Source organism: Tursiops truncatus, chromosome 2 (genome assembly GCF_011762595.2).
Source record: "Tursiops truncatus isolate mTurTru1 chromosome 2, mTurTru1.mat.Y, whole genome shotgun sequence".
Taxonomy (NCBI): Eukaryota; Metazoa; Chordata; class Mammalia; order Artiodactyla; family Delphinidae; genus Tursiops; species Tursiops truncatus.
Window position 1 is genome coordinate 33064996 of NC_047035.1, and position 18829 is coordinate 33083824.

General features: G+C 41.0%; 1 protein-coding gene across 5 annotated transcripts in view; it reads left to right on the top strand.

The window, feature by feature from the left end:
* The window catches only part of DCAF5 (DDB1 and CUL4 associated factor 5), a 95188-nt gene that overhangs the window by 63007 nt on the left and 13352 nt on the right, over positions 1–18829 (top strand). For all 5 annotated transcript variants that reach the window (XM_019922123.3, XM_019922116.3, XM_019922110.3 and 2 more), the window contains one exon: positions 9647–9713. In XM_019922123.3, the coding sequence (XP_019777682.1) occupies positions 9647–9713 (67 nt within the window). The remainder of the gene's footprint in view (positions 1–9646; positions 9714–18829) is intronic.

Sequence of the window (18829 nt, forward strand, 5' to 3'; positions counted from 1 at the left end):
CGGCAGTGGGTCGAGACCCCTTCCTTGGAAATTATCCTGAGCTGTTCCCTTGTGGTGGCTGCAAGAGGAAGAAAGGGTCAGCAGTTGCCCTTGTCTCTGAGAGGAAGCCTGTACATGGTACTCATTTTCCACCTATTTCTGGAGCTGTCATACTAAATCCAAGAGGCCTCAACTCTGTGGGAGTTTTTTTCCTTCTAAGGAAGGCTTGTGCGTCAGCTTTCTGTCCGGGAGTCCCCTTTTACCTTTTCATGGCTTTCCCTGGTGAATAGTTGAGCAAATGGGAAAGCACTGATCCTTTGCAATGAAATAGTAAAACCTCTGATAAGCCCAGCCTTGGTTCACTCTTTTTTTTTTTTTTTTGCGGTAGTGGGCCTCTCACTGCTGCGGCCTCACCCGCCGCGGAGCACAGGCTCCGGACGGGCAGGCCCAGTGGCCATGGCCCACGGGACCCTCCTGGACCGGGGCACGAACCCGCATCCCCCGCACCAGCAGGCGGACTCCCAACCACTGTGCCATCAGGGAAGCCCCACTCTTCTTTTAATATTTATTTTTTGTTTGTTTAGTTTGGGGAAGATATTGGGGAGGGGGGTGCACAGGGTAACAGGAATTCTCTATTTGAAGTTTTATAGCCTCTTTTAAACACAGAGCATGAAATGATGAGCTGTTGAATAATAAATGTTTTATATATAAATTATTAGTACACAGTTCTTTTGTGTTCCCTCCCCCATGTGTCTTAATTTGGATTCAAGTTTCAGGTGCAAGTAATTTATTTGGAAATGCAGTAAATATCAGAGGAGTGGAAAAGTGAAATAGGGGAAAGAAGGATGATTTAGTGAGCCAACTACTACTGTGGGCAATTGGAGTTTGATTCTGAGGGGAAAGGGTATAGAACACACACTTCAGGGTTATTCTACCTGGGATCTAGGCAGCTGGGATATGAGTTGCTGGAGCCTGCTCACAGGGAGTGTTCATTCCCTAGAGTACCCTGCAGCCTCCTGAGCTTTCGAGAAGCCCTTAGGCAAAGAGATATGGATACTGGCAGTTGGAGATCAGGTACACTAAGCAGTAAGGCCTGAGGGACTTGAGCAGGGTATGAAGGAGTGAGTTACCCGTGCTTTCTGTTTCTGTTAAAACAGTAGACTACATGAGCACTTTATCTTTCCTCTTTCCTTTGCCTTTTCCTACCACATCTTTACCTGTGGGTGGCTCAGGGCTCAAATCTATCTTGCCTTGACTTTTGTGAATCAACAGGCACCTTGTTTCTCATAATGGCACCTAGTGATCTCGACTTCATGGCAGGGTAGCTGTGTACCTACATGTATATTTTCTACTTGGTTTAAGCTCCTTGAGAACCCGGGTATTACCTTATATATCTTTGTAAACACCAGAGTGCCTGGCATATAAGTGCTCGGTTCGTGTGTAATTAATGAATTTTTTCCCCTAACTATTGATAGTAGGTAGTTTTGCCAAACAGGCTGTGAGAGAAAAGCCTTTGGGCTCCTGAATTTCAACTTCCTAACTTCAAACAAGATAGTGTCATTAAACTGCAGGGAGTTACTGGATGGACCCTAAGTCAAGACAATGAAGGTTCATCTTTTCGTTTTTTCTTCTATTTTTAAGGGGAAAATATTTAAGTATAATTGTAGTGATAAGTACATTAACATTGTTGTGTAACCATCACGAGCATCTATCTCCAAAAGTTTTTCATCTTGCACAAGTGAAACTCTGTACCCATTAAACACTAACTCCCCTCCCTCCCCTGCCCCCAGCTCTTGGTAACCACCATTCCACTTTGTCTTTATGAATTTGACTACTCACTTACTCTAGGAACCTCATAAGTGGAATCATACAGTATTTGTCTTTTTGTAACTGGCTTATTTCACTTCGCATAAGGTTCAAGATTCATCCATGTTGTAGCTTGTGTCAGAATTTCCTTCCTTTTAAAATCTGAATACTATTGCATCGTGTGTATGCACCGCGTTTTGTTTATACATTCATCTCTTGCTGGACACTTGGGTTGCTTCCCTCTTTGGCTGTTGTGAATAAAGCTGCTATGAACATTGTTACATAAATATCTCTAAGAGATCTTGCATTCAGTTCTTTTAGCTATATACCCAGAGGTGGAATTGATGAATCATATAGTGATTTTATTTTTAATTTTTTGAAGAACTATTTTCTGTTTTTTTTTGATAATAACCATCCTAATGAGTGTGAGGTGGTATCTCCTTGTGGTTTTGATATTCATTTCCCTAATGATTAGTGATGTTGAGTATCTTTTTGTGTGCTTATTGGCCATTTGTATATGGCCATTGTACATTTCTTCTTTGGAAAATGTCTGTTCAAGTACTTTGCCCAGTTTTAAAATCCTGAGGTCTTTGGTTTCTGTTGTTGAGGAAACTTTTAAATTGAAGTGTAACACGATTAGACTTTGAGTTTCCTTATTTTCAACATACTTATGTAGTGACTCGTCAAGCAACTGTGAGCCAGCAGTTTAGGGATTTTCAGCTCTGATCTGGCTTACATCATTCCTTCACAGAGTAATCATAGACTCTTAGAACTAAATGAGCTTCAGAGGGTATCTTAGTCTGTTATGGCTGCCATAACAAAATACCATGGACTGGGTGGCTTATAATTTCAGTAATTTCTTTCTCACAGTTCTGGAGGCTGGAAGTCCAAGATCAGGGTGCCAACCTGATTGGGTTCTGGTGAAGGCCGTCTTCCTGGTTGCAGCCTGCTGACTTCTCACTGTTTCCTCACATGGCAGAAGGGGCTAGGGAGCTCTGCCGGGTCTCTTTTACAAGAGTGCTAATCCCATTTATGAGGGCTCCACCCTGAAGGCCCAGTCACCCCCCAAAGGCCCCACCTCCTAATATTATCACATTGGGCATTAGGATTTGAACATGTGAATTTGGGGGGACACAAACATGTAGACCATAGCAATGAGCAACCAGATGAGGAAACTGAACCCACTTCTTTTTCCACTGTGCCCTGAGCCAGATCACCTAACCCCTGTGGATAGCACTTTCTTCATCTTTGAACATGAGTCTCTTTCCCTCCTTTCTCATGTTATTACTAGTGTTTTGAAGACTGGTAAATTGATTTTTAATGATTACAAAGTATTTAGTAATGTATTCATTAGGCATGAGGTTGTGTATATGTTGGACTTACACTTTTTGGATATTTGCAGTGTCATTTTTAAGTCAGAAATTTACTTTTAGAATGGAAATGCATTTCTTTTATTTATTTATTTTATTTTACTTTTGGCTGTGTTAGGTCTTCGTTTCCGTGCAAGGGCTTTCTCTAGTTGTGGCAAGCGGGGGCCACAATTCATCGCGGTGTGCGAGCCTCTCATTGCGGCATCTCTTGTTGCGGAGCACAGGCTCCAGACGCGCAGGCTCAGTAGTTGTGGCTCACGGGCCTAGTTGCTCCGTGGCATGTGGGATCTTCCCAGACCAGGGCTCGAACCCGTGTCCCCTGCATTAGCAAGCAGATTCTCAACCACTGCGCTACCAGGGAAGCCCAGAAATTTTCTTTAGAAAACTGTAGGCCTTTATTTTTCTGGGGGAATAAGCAGATGGGACCAAAAGGTAGGAAGTAATGCTGACCTAAACTTGAAGCAAAGCACTTTTGTTAATCTTTGGAAATGAATGAACTCTCAGAATTGCTCACTGGTTGCTATTAGACAGTGCTCTTATGAGTCCTAATTAAAATAGATCTGGCTTAGTGTCCTCTCTTTCTGAGATCAGGCAGTTTGAAGCTGCCTCATAAAAGGGGATTGCTTACGTCTCTGTCATTAACTCATAGCTGGGTTGGCAATGGCTTCCTGCTCAAAGATGTAGATGACAACAGGGAAATTCAGGATGCTTGGGCTTGCATAACAGATCTCTTGGGAAGCTCCTAAATTTAAAAAAATTTTTTGAGAGATTGGTTCAAGATGGCAGAGCAGAAAGACGTGCTCTCACTCCCTCTTGTGAGAACAGCAGAATCACAACTAACTGTTGAACAGTCATCGACAGGAAGACACTGAAACTCACCAAAAAGGATACCCCACATCCAAGGACAAAGGAGAAGCCACAATGAGACGGTAGGAGGGGCACAATCACAATAAAATCAAATCCCATAACTGCTGGGTGGGTGACTCACAAACTGGAGAACACTTATACAACAGAAGTCCACCCACTGGAGTGAAGGTTCTGAGCCCCACATCAGGCTTCCCAACCTGGGGATCCGGCAACAGGAGGAGGAATTCCTAGAGAATCAGACTTTGAAGGCTAGCGGGATTTGATTGCAGGACTTCGACAGGACTGGGAGAAACAGACACGCCACTCTTGGAGGGCACACACAAAGTAGTGTGCGCATCGGGATCCAGGGGAAGGAGCAGTGACCCCATAGGAGACTGAACCAGACCTACCTGCTAGTGTTGGAGGGTCTCCTGCAGAGGCGGTGTGTGGCTGTGTCTCACCATGAGGACAGGGACACTGGCAGCAGAAGTTCTGGAAAGTACTCCTTGGGTGAGCCCTCCCAGAGTCTGCCATTAGCCCCACCAAAGAGCCCGGGTAGGCTCCAGAGTTGGGTCACCTCAGGCCAAGCAACCAACAGGGAGGGAATCCAGACCCACCCATAAGCAGACAAGTGGATTAAAGTTTTACTGAGCTCTGCCAACCAGAGCAACAGCCAGCTCTACCCACCACCAGTCCCTCCCATCAGGAAACCTGCACAAGCCTCTTAGATAGCCTCATCCACCACAGGGCAGAGAGCAGAAGCAAGAAGAACTACAATCCTGCAGCCTGTGGAACAAAAACCACAATCACAAAAAGATAGAAAAGATGAAAAGGCAGAGGACTAGGTACCAGATGAAGGAACAAGATAAAACCCCAAAGAAACAACTAAATGAAGTGGAGATAGGCAACCTTCCAGAAAAAGAATTCAGAATAATGACAGTGACGATGATCCAGGACCTCAGAAAAAGAATGGAGGCAAAGATTGAGAAGATGCAAGAGATGTTTAACAAAGACCTAGAAGAATTAAAGAACAAACACCTAGAAGAATTAAAGAAAAAACAAACAGAGATGAACAATACAATAACTGAAATGAAAACAACACTAGAAGGAATCAGTAGCAGAATAACTGAGGCAGAAGACCAGATAAGTGACCTGGAGGACAGAATGGTGGAATTCACTGCTGCGAAACAGAATAAAGAAAAAAGAATGAAAAGAAATGAAGACAGCCTAAGAGACCTCTGGGACAACATTAAACGCAACAACATTCGCATTATAGGGGTCCCAGAAAGAAAAGAGAGAGAGAAAGGACCCGAGAAAATATTTGAAGAGATTATAGTCGAAAACTTCCCTAATATAGGAAAGGAAATAGCCACCTAAGTCCAGGAAGCGCAGAGAGTCCCAGGCAAGGTAAACCCAAGGAGAAACATGCCGAGACACATAGTAATCAAATTGGCAAAAATTAAAGACAAAGAAAAATTATCGAAAGCAACAAGGGGGCTTCCCTGGTGGCGCAGTGGTTGAGAGTCCGCCTGCCGAGTTTGTGCCCCGGTCTGGGAAGATCCCACATGCCGCAGAGCGGCTAGGCCCGTGAGCCATGGCCGCTGGGCCTGTGCATCCGGAGCCTGTGCTCCGCAACGGGAGAGGCCACAACAGTGAGAGGCCCACGTACCGCAAAAACAAAACAAAACAAAAAAAGCAACAAGGGAAAAATAACGTACAAGGGAACTCTCATAAGGTTAACAGCTGATTTCTCAGCAGAAACTCTACAAGCCAGAAGGGAGTGGCGTGACATATTTAAAATGGTGAAAGGGAAGAACCTACAACCAAGATTACTCTACCCGGCCAAGATCTCATTCAGATTCGACAGAGAAATCAAAAGCTTCACAGACAAGCAAAAGCTAAGAGAATCCAGCACCGCCAAAGCAGCTCTACAACAAATGCTAGAGGAACTTCTCTAAGTGGGAAACACAAGAGAAGAAAAGGACCTAAAAAACCAACCCATAACAATTAAGAAAACGGTAATAGGAACATAATATCGATAATTACCTTAAACGTGAATGGATTAAATGCTCCAACCAAAAGACACAGGCTCGCTGAATAGATACAAAAACAAGATCCATCTATATGCTGTACACAAGAGACCTGCCTCAGACCTAGGAACCCATACAGACTGAAAGTGAGGAGATGGAAAAAGATATTCCATGCAAATGGAAATCAGAAGAAAGCTGGAGTAGCAATACTCACATCAGGTAAAACAGACTTTAAAATAAAGACTTCCTTGTTACAAGAGACAAGGAAGGACACTACATAATGATCAAGGGATCAATCCAAGAAGAAGATATAACAATTATAAATCTATATGCACCCAAGATAGGAGCACCTCAATACATAAGGCAACTGCTAACAGCTTTAAAAGAGGAAATCAACAATAACACAATAATAGTGGGGGACTTTAACACCTTACTTAAACCAATGGACAGATCGTGCAAACAGAAAATTAATAAGGAAACACAAGCGTTAAATGACACAGTAGACGAGATAGATTTAATTGATAGTTATAGCACATTCCATCCATAAACAGCAGATTACACTTCTCAGCACACACGGAATATCCTCCAGGATAGATCACATCTTGGGTCACAAATCAAGCCTCAGTAAATTTAACAAAATTGAAATCATATCAAGCATCTGTTCTGACCACAATGCTATGAGATTAGAAATCAGTTACAGGGAAAAATAACGTAAAAAACACAAACACATGGAGGCTAAACAACACGTTACTAAATAACCAAGAGATCACTGAAGAAATGAAAGAGGAAATAAAAAAATACCTAGAGACAAATGACAGTGAAAACAAGACGATCCAAAACCTATGGGATGCAGCAAAAGCAGTTCAAAGAGGGAAGTTTATAGCAAGACAAGCCTACCTCAAGAAACAAGAAAAGTCTCAAATAAACAACCTAACCTTACACCTAAAGGAACTAGAGAAAGAAGAACAATCTACAGATTCAATGCAATCCCTGTCAAATTACCAATGGCATTTTTTACAGAACCAGAACAAAAAATCTTAAAATTTGCATGGAGACACAAAAGACCCCGAATGGGCAAAGCAGTCTTGAGGGAAAACAACGGAGCTGGAGGAATCAGACTCCCTGACTTCGGACTATACTACAAAGCTACTGTAATCAAGACAATATGGTACTGGCACAAAAACAGAAATACAGATCAATGGAACAGGATAGAAAGCACAGAGATAAACCCACGCACCTGTGGTCAACTAATCTATCACAGAGGAGGCAAGGATATACAATGGAGAAAAGACAGTCTCTTCAATAAGTGGTGCTGGGAAAACTGGACAGCTACATGTAAAAGAATGAAATTAGAACACTCCCTAACACCGTACACAAAAATAAACTCAAAATGGATTAGAGACCTAAATGTAAGACTGGACACTATAAAACTCTTAGAGGAAAACATAGGATGAACACTCTTTGACATAAATCACAGCCAGATCTTTTTTTGATCCACCTCCTAGAGTAATGGAAATAAAAACAAAAATAAACAAATGGGACATAATGAAATTTAAAAGCTTTTGCACAGCGAAGGAGACTACAAACAAGCCGAAAAGACTACCTTCAAAATGGGAGAAAATATTTGCAAAAGAATCAATGGACAAAAGGTTAATCTCCAAAATATATAAACAGCTCATGCAGCTCAATATTAAAAAAACAGACAACCCAATCGAAAAATGGGCAGAAGACAGACCTAAATAGACAGTTCTCCAAAGAAGACATACAGATGGCCAAGAAGCACATGAAAAGCTGCTCAACATCACTAATCATTAGAGAAATGCAAATCGAAACTACAATGAGGTATCACCTCACACCAGTTTGAATGGGCATCATCAGAAATGCTACAAACAACAAATGCTGGAGAGGGTGTGGAGAAAAGGGAGCTGTCTTCCACTGTTGGTGGGAATGTAAATTGTTACAGCAACTATGGAGAACAGTATGGAGGGTCCTTAAAAAACTAAAAATAGAATTACCATATGACCCAGCAATCCCACTATTGGGCATATACCCAGAGAAACTGATAACTCAAAAAGACACATGCACCCTGGTGTTCATTGCAGCACTATTTACAGTAGCCAGGTCATGGAAGCAACCTAAATGCCTCTCGACAGAGGAATGGATAAAGAAGTTGTGGTATATATATACAGTGGAATATTACTCAGCCATAAAAAGGAAGGAGATTGGGTCATTTGTAGAGACGTGGATGGATCTAGGGACTGTCATACAGAGTGAAGTAAGGTAGAAAGAGTAAAACCAATATCATATATTAACACATATATGTGGAACCTAGAAAAATGATACAGTTGAATGGTTTGCAGGGCAGAAATTGAGACACAGATGTAGAGAACAAACGTATGGACACCAAGGGGGGAAAGTGGCGGGCTGGGGGGAGGGGCGTGGTGTGATGAATTGGGAGACTGGGAGTGACATATATACGCTAATATGTATAAAATGGGTAATAAGAACCTGCTGTATAAAAAAATAAAATTCAAAAAAATTTTTTTTGAAAAATTGTGGTAAAATATACATAACATGGAACTTACCACTAAAACCATTTTAAAATGTACAGCTTCGTGGCATTAAGTACATTCACATTGTTGTGTAACTATCACAACTGTCCATCTCCAGAACTGTTTCATCTTCCCAAAGTGAAACTCTGTACTCGTTGAAGAGTAGCTGCCCATTTCTCCCTTACCCCCAGTCCTTGGCAACTACCATTCTGCTTTCTGTCTCTATGAATTTGACTACTCTTGGTTCCTCATGTAAGTTGAATCATACAACGTTTGTCTTGTTGTATATGGCTTATTTCACTTAGCATAATGTCTTCAAGTTTTACCCATGTTGTAGCATGTGTCTGAATTTCGTTTTTAAGGCTAAATAATATTCCATTGTATGGATATATACCACATTTTGTTTATGTGTTCATCCATTGATGAACATTTAGTTTGTTTGGCTGTTGTGAGCCTTCTGCTCTGAACATTGGTGTACAGATATCTCTAGTCCCTGCTTTCAATTCTTTGACATATACCTAGGAGTAGAATTTCTGGGTTATATGGTAGTTCTATGTTTAACTTTTTGCAGAATCTCTATACTGTGTTCCACAGTGTGTGCACCATTATATAGTCCCACCAGCAATGCGCAGTGGGTACCAACTTCTCCACCTCCTCACCAACGCTTGTTTTCTGTTTGTTTGCTTTTTGGTAATCGCCATCCTAATGGGTGTGACGTGGTACCTCATTGTGGTTTTCATTTTCATTGCCATAATGATCAGTGATGTTAAACATCTTTTCACATTATTGGCGATTTGTATATTTTCTTTGGAGAAATGTCTGTTCAAGTCCTTTGCCCATTTTTGCCCATTTTTAAATCAGGTTGTTTGGTTGTTGCCAAGTTTTAGCCAGTTAGCCTTTTGATTTGCAAATACTTTTAAGAGAGTGTTTGCTCTGTGGTGCCCTATGAATATATGTTCATTTATCTTGTTTATTTTTAAAAACCTTTTTCTGTATAGGTAGATAGGTAGATAGATTATCAATCAATACATAAGTAATAAATAGATTTTTTTTGTCCCAACAGTATATCCTTTCAGGCTCTGATGACTTCAACCTGTACATGTGGAGAATTCCTGCAGATCCAGAAGCAGGTGAGTGTATCCCGAGTGTGAACCTGCTGCTAATGTTGGCTCTATTGACCTCCTGCGTGCTGTGCCCTGAAAGGGCAGATCTTTAGCAGTAGAGGAAGATATTTCTCTTTTAATACAAAAAAGTTTTTGGAAAGTGACCAAAGTAAATTTTAAAATAAAAATTAGGAGCCAAATTTAGCTATAACCTTCATGCATACTCTTATCTGACATAATCATGCTCAGCTTTTTTTCCTCCTAAGAACTTTTCTTTAGACTTCATAGATCTCCTTTATGTCCATTTTCCTCTCTCCTGTTTCACACTTGGAGTATTATTACCTTGCTTTTTACATGCTTTTCCTTTATTATTCATGTGCACATTCCTGCTTATGACTCTACAAACAGTTGGTAGGGCCTCTGCCTTTCTTTTAGCCTCCCTGGTGATGTTAGGTAAAGGGAAACTTTCTTTGTTGATGGACAGATATACTCCCTGGAGTTTGGCTAACCCCAGACATGAGAGAAATTAGGAAGAAATATTTCTGCTTTTGCTCTAGATGTATTCTGAAAAAGAGCCTGCTACTTTCCATAAATTTGGACCTAGGCCATCTGAGCTTTCAGGCAGTGTGGACCATTCTTCATTCTTTTTTTTTTTTGCGATACGTGGGCCTCTCACTGTTGTGGCCTCTCCTGTCGCGGAGCACAGGCTCCGGACGCGCAGGCTCAGTGGCCATGGCTCACAGGCCCAGCCGCTCCGCGGCATGTGGGATATTCCCGGACCAGGGCACAAACCTGTGTCCCCTGCATTGGCAGGCGGACTCTCAACCACTGCGCCACCAGGGAAGCCCTCTTCATTCTTGATAATAGTGTCCTCACGTGCTCAGATGAGTGTTACACTGGTTGCTTCCTACTGGTAGAAAAATGTCTATTTTTTGTTCTCAGGACAGCTCAGTACAGCCATCTGCTCCAGGTGATACATGGCATCAAACTGGAAAATGGCCATCAGGAAAGTAATAGAGGACTGTGCTGATTATATTACACAAGATGTGTCTAGTGCTCAGAGTCTAGGAAAGTTGTTGGCTTGCCTATTGCTGAATTAACAATATTGTTACCAAACATCTGCCTTTCAAAACTTGTCGAGGCTTACTTTTGGAAACTATCCTGTTGCTGTGGTCTGGTTACTAAACAAGTTACAAAAGACCTTTTTCCCCTTCTGGAATTTGGAAAGCATGAGTGAAGCATCTTACCTTTGAAGCACTACCAGATGGGACAGCAACAGTCTATCTGAACAAAAAGTGATGTTCCAGCACTAGAGATAGTTCTGTATTAAGTCTCCCACCCCCGTAAGTCCTAGATTGATTAGCTGAGAAATAACCTATGGGCTTAATTGTATCTTTTACCTGATCTTGAAAAGCTTTTCATTATTAAGTCAGTGTGGCTTTTAAAACAGAAAGTGGATCATCAGCTCCCCCAGGACTGTCCTCTGGAATCTTTTTCATGTTTGTATTGAGAGAAGGGGAAAGAATTAGCAGTAGTATTGTAGATTTTTTCACCTCCTGCTGATTTCTGTACTGACTTAGGGTACAGGCCACTGTTAGGCTGTCTTTATATGTAGATGGGTATGCAGTCTCTGGGTTGGCAGGGACCCTCATAGCTGATTTAGGATTCCAGTATCAAAACTGCGAAATGGGTGCCTGGACCTTCCAAGGATTGTATAGGCACAGCTGGTTTAAAGGAATCCATTTCTAGATTCTCAAATTCCATGTGTATTGTCCTTTCCCACCTCCCCTTTTCCCTTTGTCCTTCCCCCACTTTACAGAAAAACAAACAAACAAGCAGACAAACAAAAAACACCAGAAAATTGGAAGTACTCCAGAAATTTCTGGCCACTTGAACCTTGGCATGGTGCATTGCCCTAAGGTGTAAAAACCTCTAAGATGCCAAAAAAGCTGAAGTATCCTTTAATCATAGGGCTATAACCCAACCCTCCACCATCTTCTACCTTATCTTCTTATGCACTTACAATAAATTGCTCCTTTTTATAATAATTGGTTTTTATAAAGCATTAAAAGTATATCTGTTTTGATCAATTGTGTTCCAGTAAGTATTGTAATGGTAACTCAAATCCAATACAGAAATGTTAGCACTTAGAGCCTTACAGTCACAGTAAATAAAGAAAATTTTAAGTTTGTAATTATATTTTTATTGGTGAAACTATGATAGATTTTCATTAAAATATATTAGGTTGAAATTTGGGGGGAGGTAGATAAAGTAGAAATATTATTTCAAGGAGGAAAAGGGAATGATATAAAATTTCTATTAAAAAATAAATTGTTAGACGTCAGATTCCACATAGGATGCAGTAGGTAGCTCCTATTGCAATAAGTACAAAAATCAAATTACAAAAGCCATATTTTTAAAGATGTCAGAGAGCTGTGGTTACAAAGTCTGTGAGGAGAACTGAAGTTCAGAAGAAGGAAGAGCCCTTCCTAACTGAGCAGAAGGTGCTGGCCATGTTCTTTCCTGAGGGCATCTATGCACAGGCTGTAGTTTGGGCTGCCATGGACAGACTCTACCAGGGTCAAAAGAAATCAGAGTTTTCGATGGCCACATGTGTTGATAGGATAGACTGGATTCTAGAGGAACCCCGAACGCATGACCAGTCTTCCCTATAGGACATTTGCTGGGTGCTGGGGTTGCCCGGGGAGCTAGGGGGCTAGGCTGGAAAGCAGAATGAAATGCCCACAGTATACAGTGCTTAGGAGACAAAGTTCCCCTAGTGGGAAGGTCCTGCTCCACAGGGCATTTTGAACCTACTTGGGAAAGGATGATAAAGAGGTAAGATTAAAACCTCCAAAGAACAGAATGTTCAGAGCAGAGAACAGAGGTTTGACAGGCTCTCCATCAAAAGTCCAAAAGGACTACACTTGAGGATGGAGCTGGGCCAGAAAGGCCGAGTGTAATATCCTACAATCTCCTGGTACGTAAGTAGGACACGAACTTCCATTAGTGGAAGAGATCTGCAACAAGCACGCCACAGGTCTTGCCTTTGAGACATTTGAAACCAGAAGTAGACTTGGGACTTCCCTGGTGGTCCAGTGGTTGAGAATCTGCCTTCCAATGCAGGGGATGCGGGTTCAGTCCCTGGTCAGGGAACTAAGATCCCACTTGCCGTGGGGCAACTAAGCCCACACGCCACAATTAAAGATCCTGCATGCCGCAACGAAGATCGCACGTGCCACAGCTAAGAACAGATGCAGCCAAATAAGTATTTTTAAAAAAAGAAGAAGTAGACTTATTCAACCCAGTGCTGACCTGGTTCCTTCTTATTGGATTGAGGGTGATCAGCCCCTTCTTTTCTCAAGAGTGGAATGGGTAAATGCATATGGAGGAAACAGCTTTCATCTCTCTATTAGTTTGCTAGGGCTGCCATAACAAAATCCCACAGACTGTAAACATCAGAACCATATTTTCTCACAGTTCTGGAGGCTAGATGTTCAATATCAAGGTTCTGAGAAGTTCGATTTCTCCTGAGGCCTCTCTCCTTTGGCTTGCAGATGACTGCCTCCTCATTGTGTTCTCACATGGCCTTTTCTCTGTGTACATACATCGCTGGTGTCCCTTCCTCTTCTTATGAGGACGTCAGTCTTATTGGATTAGAATCCTTCCCTTATGACTTTGTTTAACCTTAATTATCTCCTTAAAGCCCCTCTCTCCAAATAGTCACATTGGGAGTTGGGGCTTCAACATACGAATTTGCAAGAGACACAGTTCAGTCCATAGCAGTCTCCATGGTTCTTTATCCTCAATGTCCAGCATACAATAAAAAAATTATGAGACATGAAAATGTGGTCAGTAATCAAAAGAAGCCAACCCACAATATAATCTAAATATTGAAGTCAAACAGTCAGGAACTTGAAATACTGTAAATGTGATAAAGAAAATAGAAATGATGGATGGACAAAATGGATAAAAAGATGGATAATTTCAACAGAGAATTGGAATCTACCTAGAAAAAAAAAATCATGTAGAACTGAAAAATATGTCTAAAACTAAGAATTTTTTGATTTGTTTAACCTTGAGAGGACAGGCTTGGTGAATAGAAGACAGGTCAATAAAAGACATTCAAACTGAAGGACGATAAGAATGGAGAATGGAAAAAGCAAAGCAGAGAGTGTAAGAGACAAGTGGGACACAGGTGATCTAACATATGAAATTGGAATCCCAGAAGGATAAGAGAGAGAAAGTGAAGCAGAGCAATATATGAAGAGATAATGACTGAAAGTTTCCAGAACAAATGAAATATGCCAATTCTCAGATTCAAGAAACTCAGTAACCAGAAGCGGAATAAATAAATACAACACACCTAGGCATATCATGTCAGACTGTTGAAAATGAAAGATAATGAGAAAAAGCCCAAATGCAGTCTGAGAAAATGGACAAATTACCTGTAAATAAGCAACAATAAGATTGATGGTCAAATTATGGAAGCCAGAATATAGTAGAATGATATCCCTAAAGTGCTTAAAGAATTAAAACCTGCCAACCTAGAATTCTAGGGAACCTAGAATCCAGGGAAAATATCTTTCAAAATTATAGGTAAAATAGAAGACATTTTAGAAAAAAGAAATTGTAGAATTTTAATATAATCATTTAGCAGCCCTCAGTGAATTAATGCCTCTAAACATTGAGCATCTACAGCTGTTCACATCACAAAAAGAAAGACAACTAGACATTAAGAGTCTCCTGATGAAGAAACACAATGGTGCCTAAGGTCTTGCAAAATAAAATAACCCTGAATCTAATCAAACCTCAGGATCCAGCTTTCAACTTGCAGGTAGCACAGAGGACAGAGGAGTGTTCTGTACTACGTTGTGAGGATATAGGTCAAATGATCTGTGTTCTTCAACAAGTATTTACATTTTGGTGAGAAAAGGAAGGATGGACAGGAGAAAATCTATTGTATAAGAAACCCAAAAGATATATTAAAACAAAAAACAGGCAAAACTAAAGTATTTAGAAGGGAATTCCCTGGCTGTCCAGTGGTTAGGACTCCGAGTTTTCACTGCCGAAGGCCCAGGTTCGATCCCTGGTCGGGGAACTAAGATCCCACAAGCTGCACGGTGTGACCCAAGAATAAATAAATAAATAAAGTATTTAGGAATGCATACTTGGATGAATAAAATTATTTTAAAAAGCAGGGAAGCGATTAATGTGCAAGTCAGGATAATGATTTCTTTAGGGGAGGGAAGGGGTTGTAATAGGAATGAAGCATATAGAGGCCTCTGAATGGCCAGGAAAAATTCCATTTCTTGAGACCTGGGTGTTGGTTATACAGGTGTTCACGTTAAAAAACTTCATTAAGCTATACTTTTTTTTTTTTTTTTGCGGTACGCGGGCCTCTCACTGCCGTGGCCTCTCCCGCCGCGGAGCACAGGCTCCAGACGTGCAGGCCCAGCGGCCATGGCCCACGGGCCCAGCCGCTCCGCAGCATGTGGGACCCTCCCGGACTGGGGCACGAACCCGCATCCCCCGCATCGTCAGGCGGACTCCCAACCACTGCACCACCAGGGAAGCCCCTAAACTATACTTTTTATGCTGTTTTCTGTATCCTTTTTATACTCCTTGATGAAAAAAGAAAAAAAAATCAGTGAATAAACATTGGACAAAGAATAGATCACAAAAGAAATAAAATTTTCTTAAATGAATAAAAATGAAAACATGATATCCCAGCAGAAGCATTCACATGCTGCATGTATTTAGTCCAGATCAGTGGTCTGTAGAATTTTCTGTTCGCATACATATCCCCACAATAATTTTTTTTTGAGTTATAACTTACATATATTAAAGTACACTTTTATTTAGGAATAACTTAAACCCTCTGCTAGGTTGCCCCCCATGATAGGGTGCTTGTTGCCCCAGGGCAACTCCAGTGATTAGAAAGTTCTTATATGTAGGCTCTCTATTTTTAAATGTTGGCAATTCATAGTTTTTAAAAACATTTAGAAAGGTTCAGCAAGCCAAACATAACATAAAAGGGCTAAATGTGGCCTTGAGTTCTAGCTTTGAATGCTTAGATAACGAAAAATCTGTCAGGAAATTCCTCATCTAATCTACTGCCATTTTGACTTAAACAAATCTGGAAAAGGCTGTGCTCGCTCTCTCTGTTCATGCCAGTTGAAAGTAAGATACTGAGGCAGGCTATGGGAGGAAGCTGGCTTGTTGTTATATGCCTTAATGGCATAATCAGATGACACGCAATCTGCATTTATTGAATACCTGCTGTGTGCTTCTCAGTGTGAGCCACAAGCAAGAGCATCTTTTTCTTCTCCATTCTCCTGTTCAGAAAGACTGACAGTCACTGGAGAAATTTTTTTGCTACACAAACTCTAAAGAGACGAAGTTTATTTATTATATAAACAACACAGAATTAGCCAGTTGGCTAAGTAATTCACATAGGGCTTCCTCAATCATTTCAAGATGTAAGAACTAATACCCACTGTAAAACTTCCTACCTGGAGGATTAGGCTCAATTTTTTTAGTTGATGTCAAATAATTACTCATTTCTCAAAATCTCTTTAAAAATCAGAGGAAGGAACTGGGGATTTTGCTGTAGCAAAGAAAAAGCCCATCAGAATATATTTTACACCTACGAAGTACGTAGGAAGAGCATCTGTTTCTATGTGATAATTCTGAAGATAAAATAAACAGGCTGGCCGTTATCTATAGAGCCAGTATGGTGTATGGGAAGGAGTGTTAGGCTTAAGATCATACCTGGATTCAAGTCTGCAGTACTTCCAGTAACCAAATGATTGAGTGATTCTAGGCAGGTTATATAACAGCAGTTGTCTGAGTCTCAGTTTCTTCTGTAAAATTGCTACCTCCACCCCCCGCCCTACCACCTCATATCGTGGATGACTTAACAGCCTTGGAGGCTTTCTGAAAACTAGGTGCTTTCAAATGTAAGACATTGTTGCTGCTGTGTGTAAGATCAATGCCCATAGATCCATAATTTCCAGAGCATTGCTGCCTAGTAACCTAGGTAATAGACGTAATGGGTTTACATTTGGTAGATGTTGGTGTCTTTGGAAAATATTCATACGGCCTTTTCCTTCCCTTTTCCCTAATTCTTGTTGGAAAGGACTTTAGGGTTTTCACTGATAGAATTGCTTCCCCTGAGATATGCCTCTACACTAAGACCTTACTATTTATGGAAAGAAGCATAATGTAATAGAGTTGGTAGGCCTGGGTTTAAATTCCTGATGCATTCGTCTCTTAGTTGGAGGCTTTGGAAAAATTGTTTAATCTTGCCAAACTTTCTTCATCTGTAAAATAAGAATATTAACAATGCAAACAATAACAACGGTAGTAATAATATCTGCTTTCTTAGGGATATTGTGAGGGTGCTCAGTAGCTACTAAATGTTGCTATTCCTCATTTTAAAAGCTTTCTCCCTTTTAACTTTCCTCTGAAAAACTCCTTAGAGACCAAGCCATGGTGCTCATCTGGTGCCCTCCTGAATGGTCAGTTGAGTTTTTCTTGCATGAAGGCTGCTCTTGACTCATCAGTAGTTTAAGAGGGGGGAAGTCATACGACAGTTTTTTCCCTGAATAGAGGGGAAAACATGCAGCTTCACTGCCAGGTCACTGCAGCCATCCCCCACTGACAGTAGGCTGTTGAAGTCGGCTGGAAACAGCTGTAAATGTATTTCCATGGGCCTGCATACGTGTGCCTGCTCTGTCTCTCCTCCTTTTTCTAGACATGCATTTACTCTCAGTGAGTTAGGCCTGGGCATCTGCTTTTTCCTCCCATGTAATAGGAAGAACAGCTGTTTTTAATTGGCCACAAGTAGTTGGTTGCAAACACATGTGAAGTACAGATGAAAGAAGAACTTAGTGTAATTGACTTTTTTTGTACAATTAAGCATTGCTGTCTGTGGAGCTCTTTGAGCTTTACTGACAGCACTGACTGTCCCATCTGGCTTTTCTTAACTCTTAAGTGGTTACAGGATCCCCAGGAGGCAGCCACTGCTCTCTCTGTATTGTCAGTACCCTGATTGTATTTCTCTTTATGGTTTGAAACTTGGAGCCCTGGGAGTGTTCACTAGGGCCTTTTGGAATTACTAAGAGGTTGTTTGGACAACTCTTTTAGATATGTGAGGAAAAGAAAGAGTCCCTTGCCCCTCATGGCTCCTCATTAACTCTACCAGTGGAGTCAGGAATGAAATAGATTAATTGCCTGGACAGGTACTTACCAAACCTCCTTTTGGTAGATAACAGCTTTAGCCTTCTGCTTCAAGCCTTGTTCCAGAGGAAATAATGAGATTTACTTTAATTTGTTCATTTACTGAGTATCCTTAGATAAAACATTATGCAAATCCTATGGGTGATTGAAAAATGAATACTTTCTTGCCTTCCAAGAACTTCCAATCTAAGAGGGATGAGAAAAGGGTATGTGTGTATGTGCACACTAAATTTAAAAATGGATTCCAAAGCCTATAAAAAAAGATAATTAAGGAGGGCTTGAAGAGATTCGGGGGATCAGTGAAGTTTTCATGGAACTAGCATTTCAGAGGACTGTGAAGGATAGGTAGGATCTTAGCTACTTTATTTCTCTGCTCTTAACTATAGTCAAAACACAATAAAAGAAACACACAAAATTGACAGCAGGAAGATGGAGAAAGACACTTGGGTAATCCGCATGTTGGATGGTGAAGCCCACTAATGGAGATTGGGTTCTTTCCTGCATGCTTATATTCCACAGTCTAATACACTCACACCTTTTCATTCATTCATCAGATACTTGTTGAAAATTTACCATGTACTAGGTAGAGACTGTTCTAGAGGCTTAGGATACAGCAGAACAAAAGAGCCCTGCCATCATGGAGCTTACATTCTAGCAGGGGAAACAGACAATTAACAATAGATACAGTAAATTATATAGTATGTTTAAAACGTTAGAAGTGCTTTGGAGAAAGAAAAAATAGAGAATAAGGGGGATAGGAAGTGGTATGGGAACAGAGTTAGGGAAATGTAATTTTAGATAGGATATTCAGTATAGTCCTCACTGAGGAGGTCACATTTGAACAAAACCTCAAATTGGTGAGAGAGCCTTGCAGAAATCTGGGATAAGTGCATTTCAGG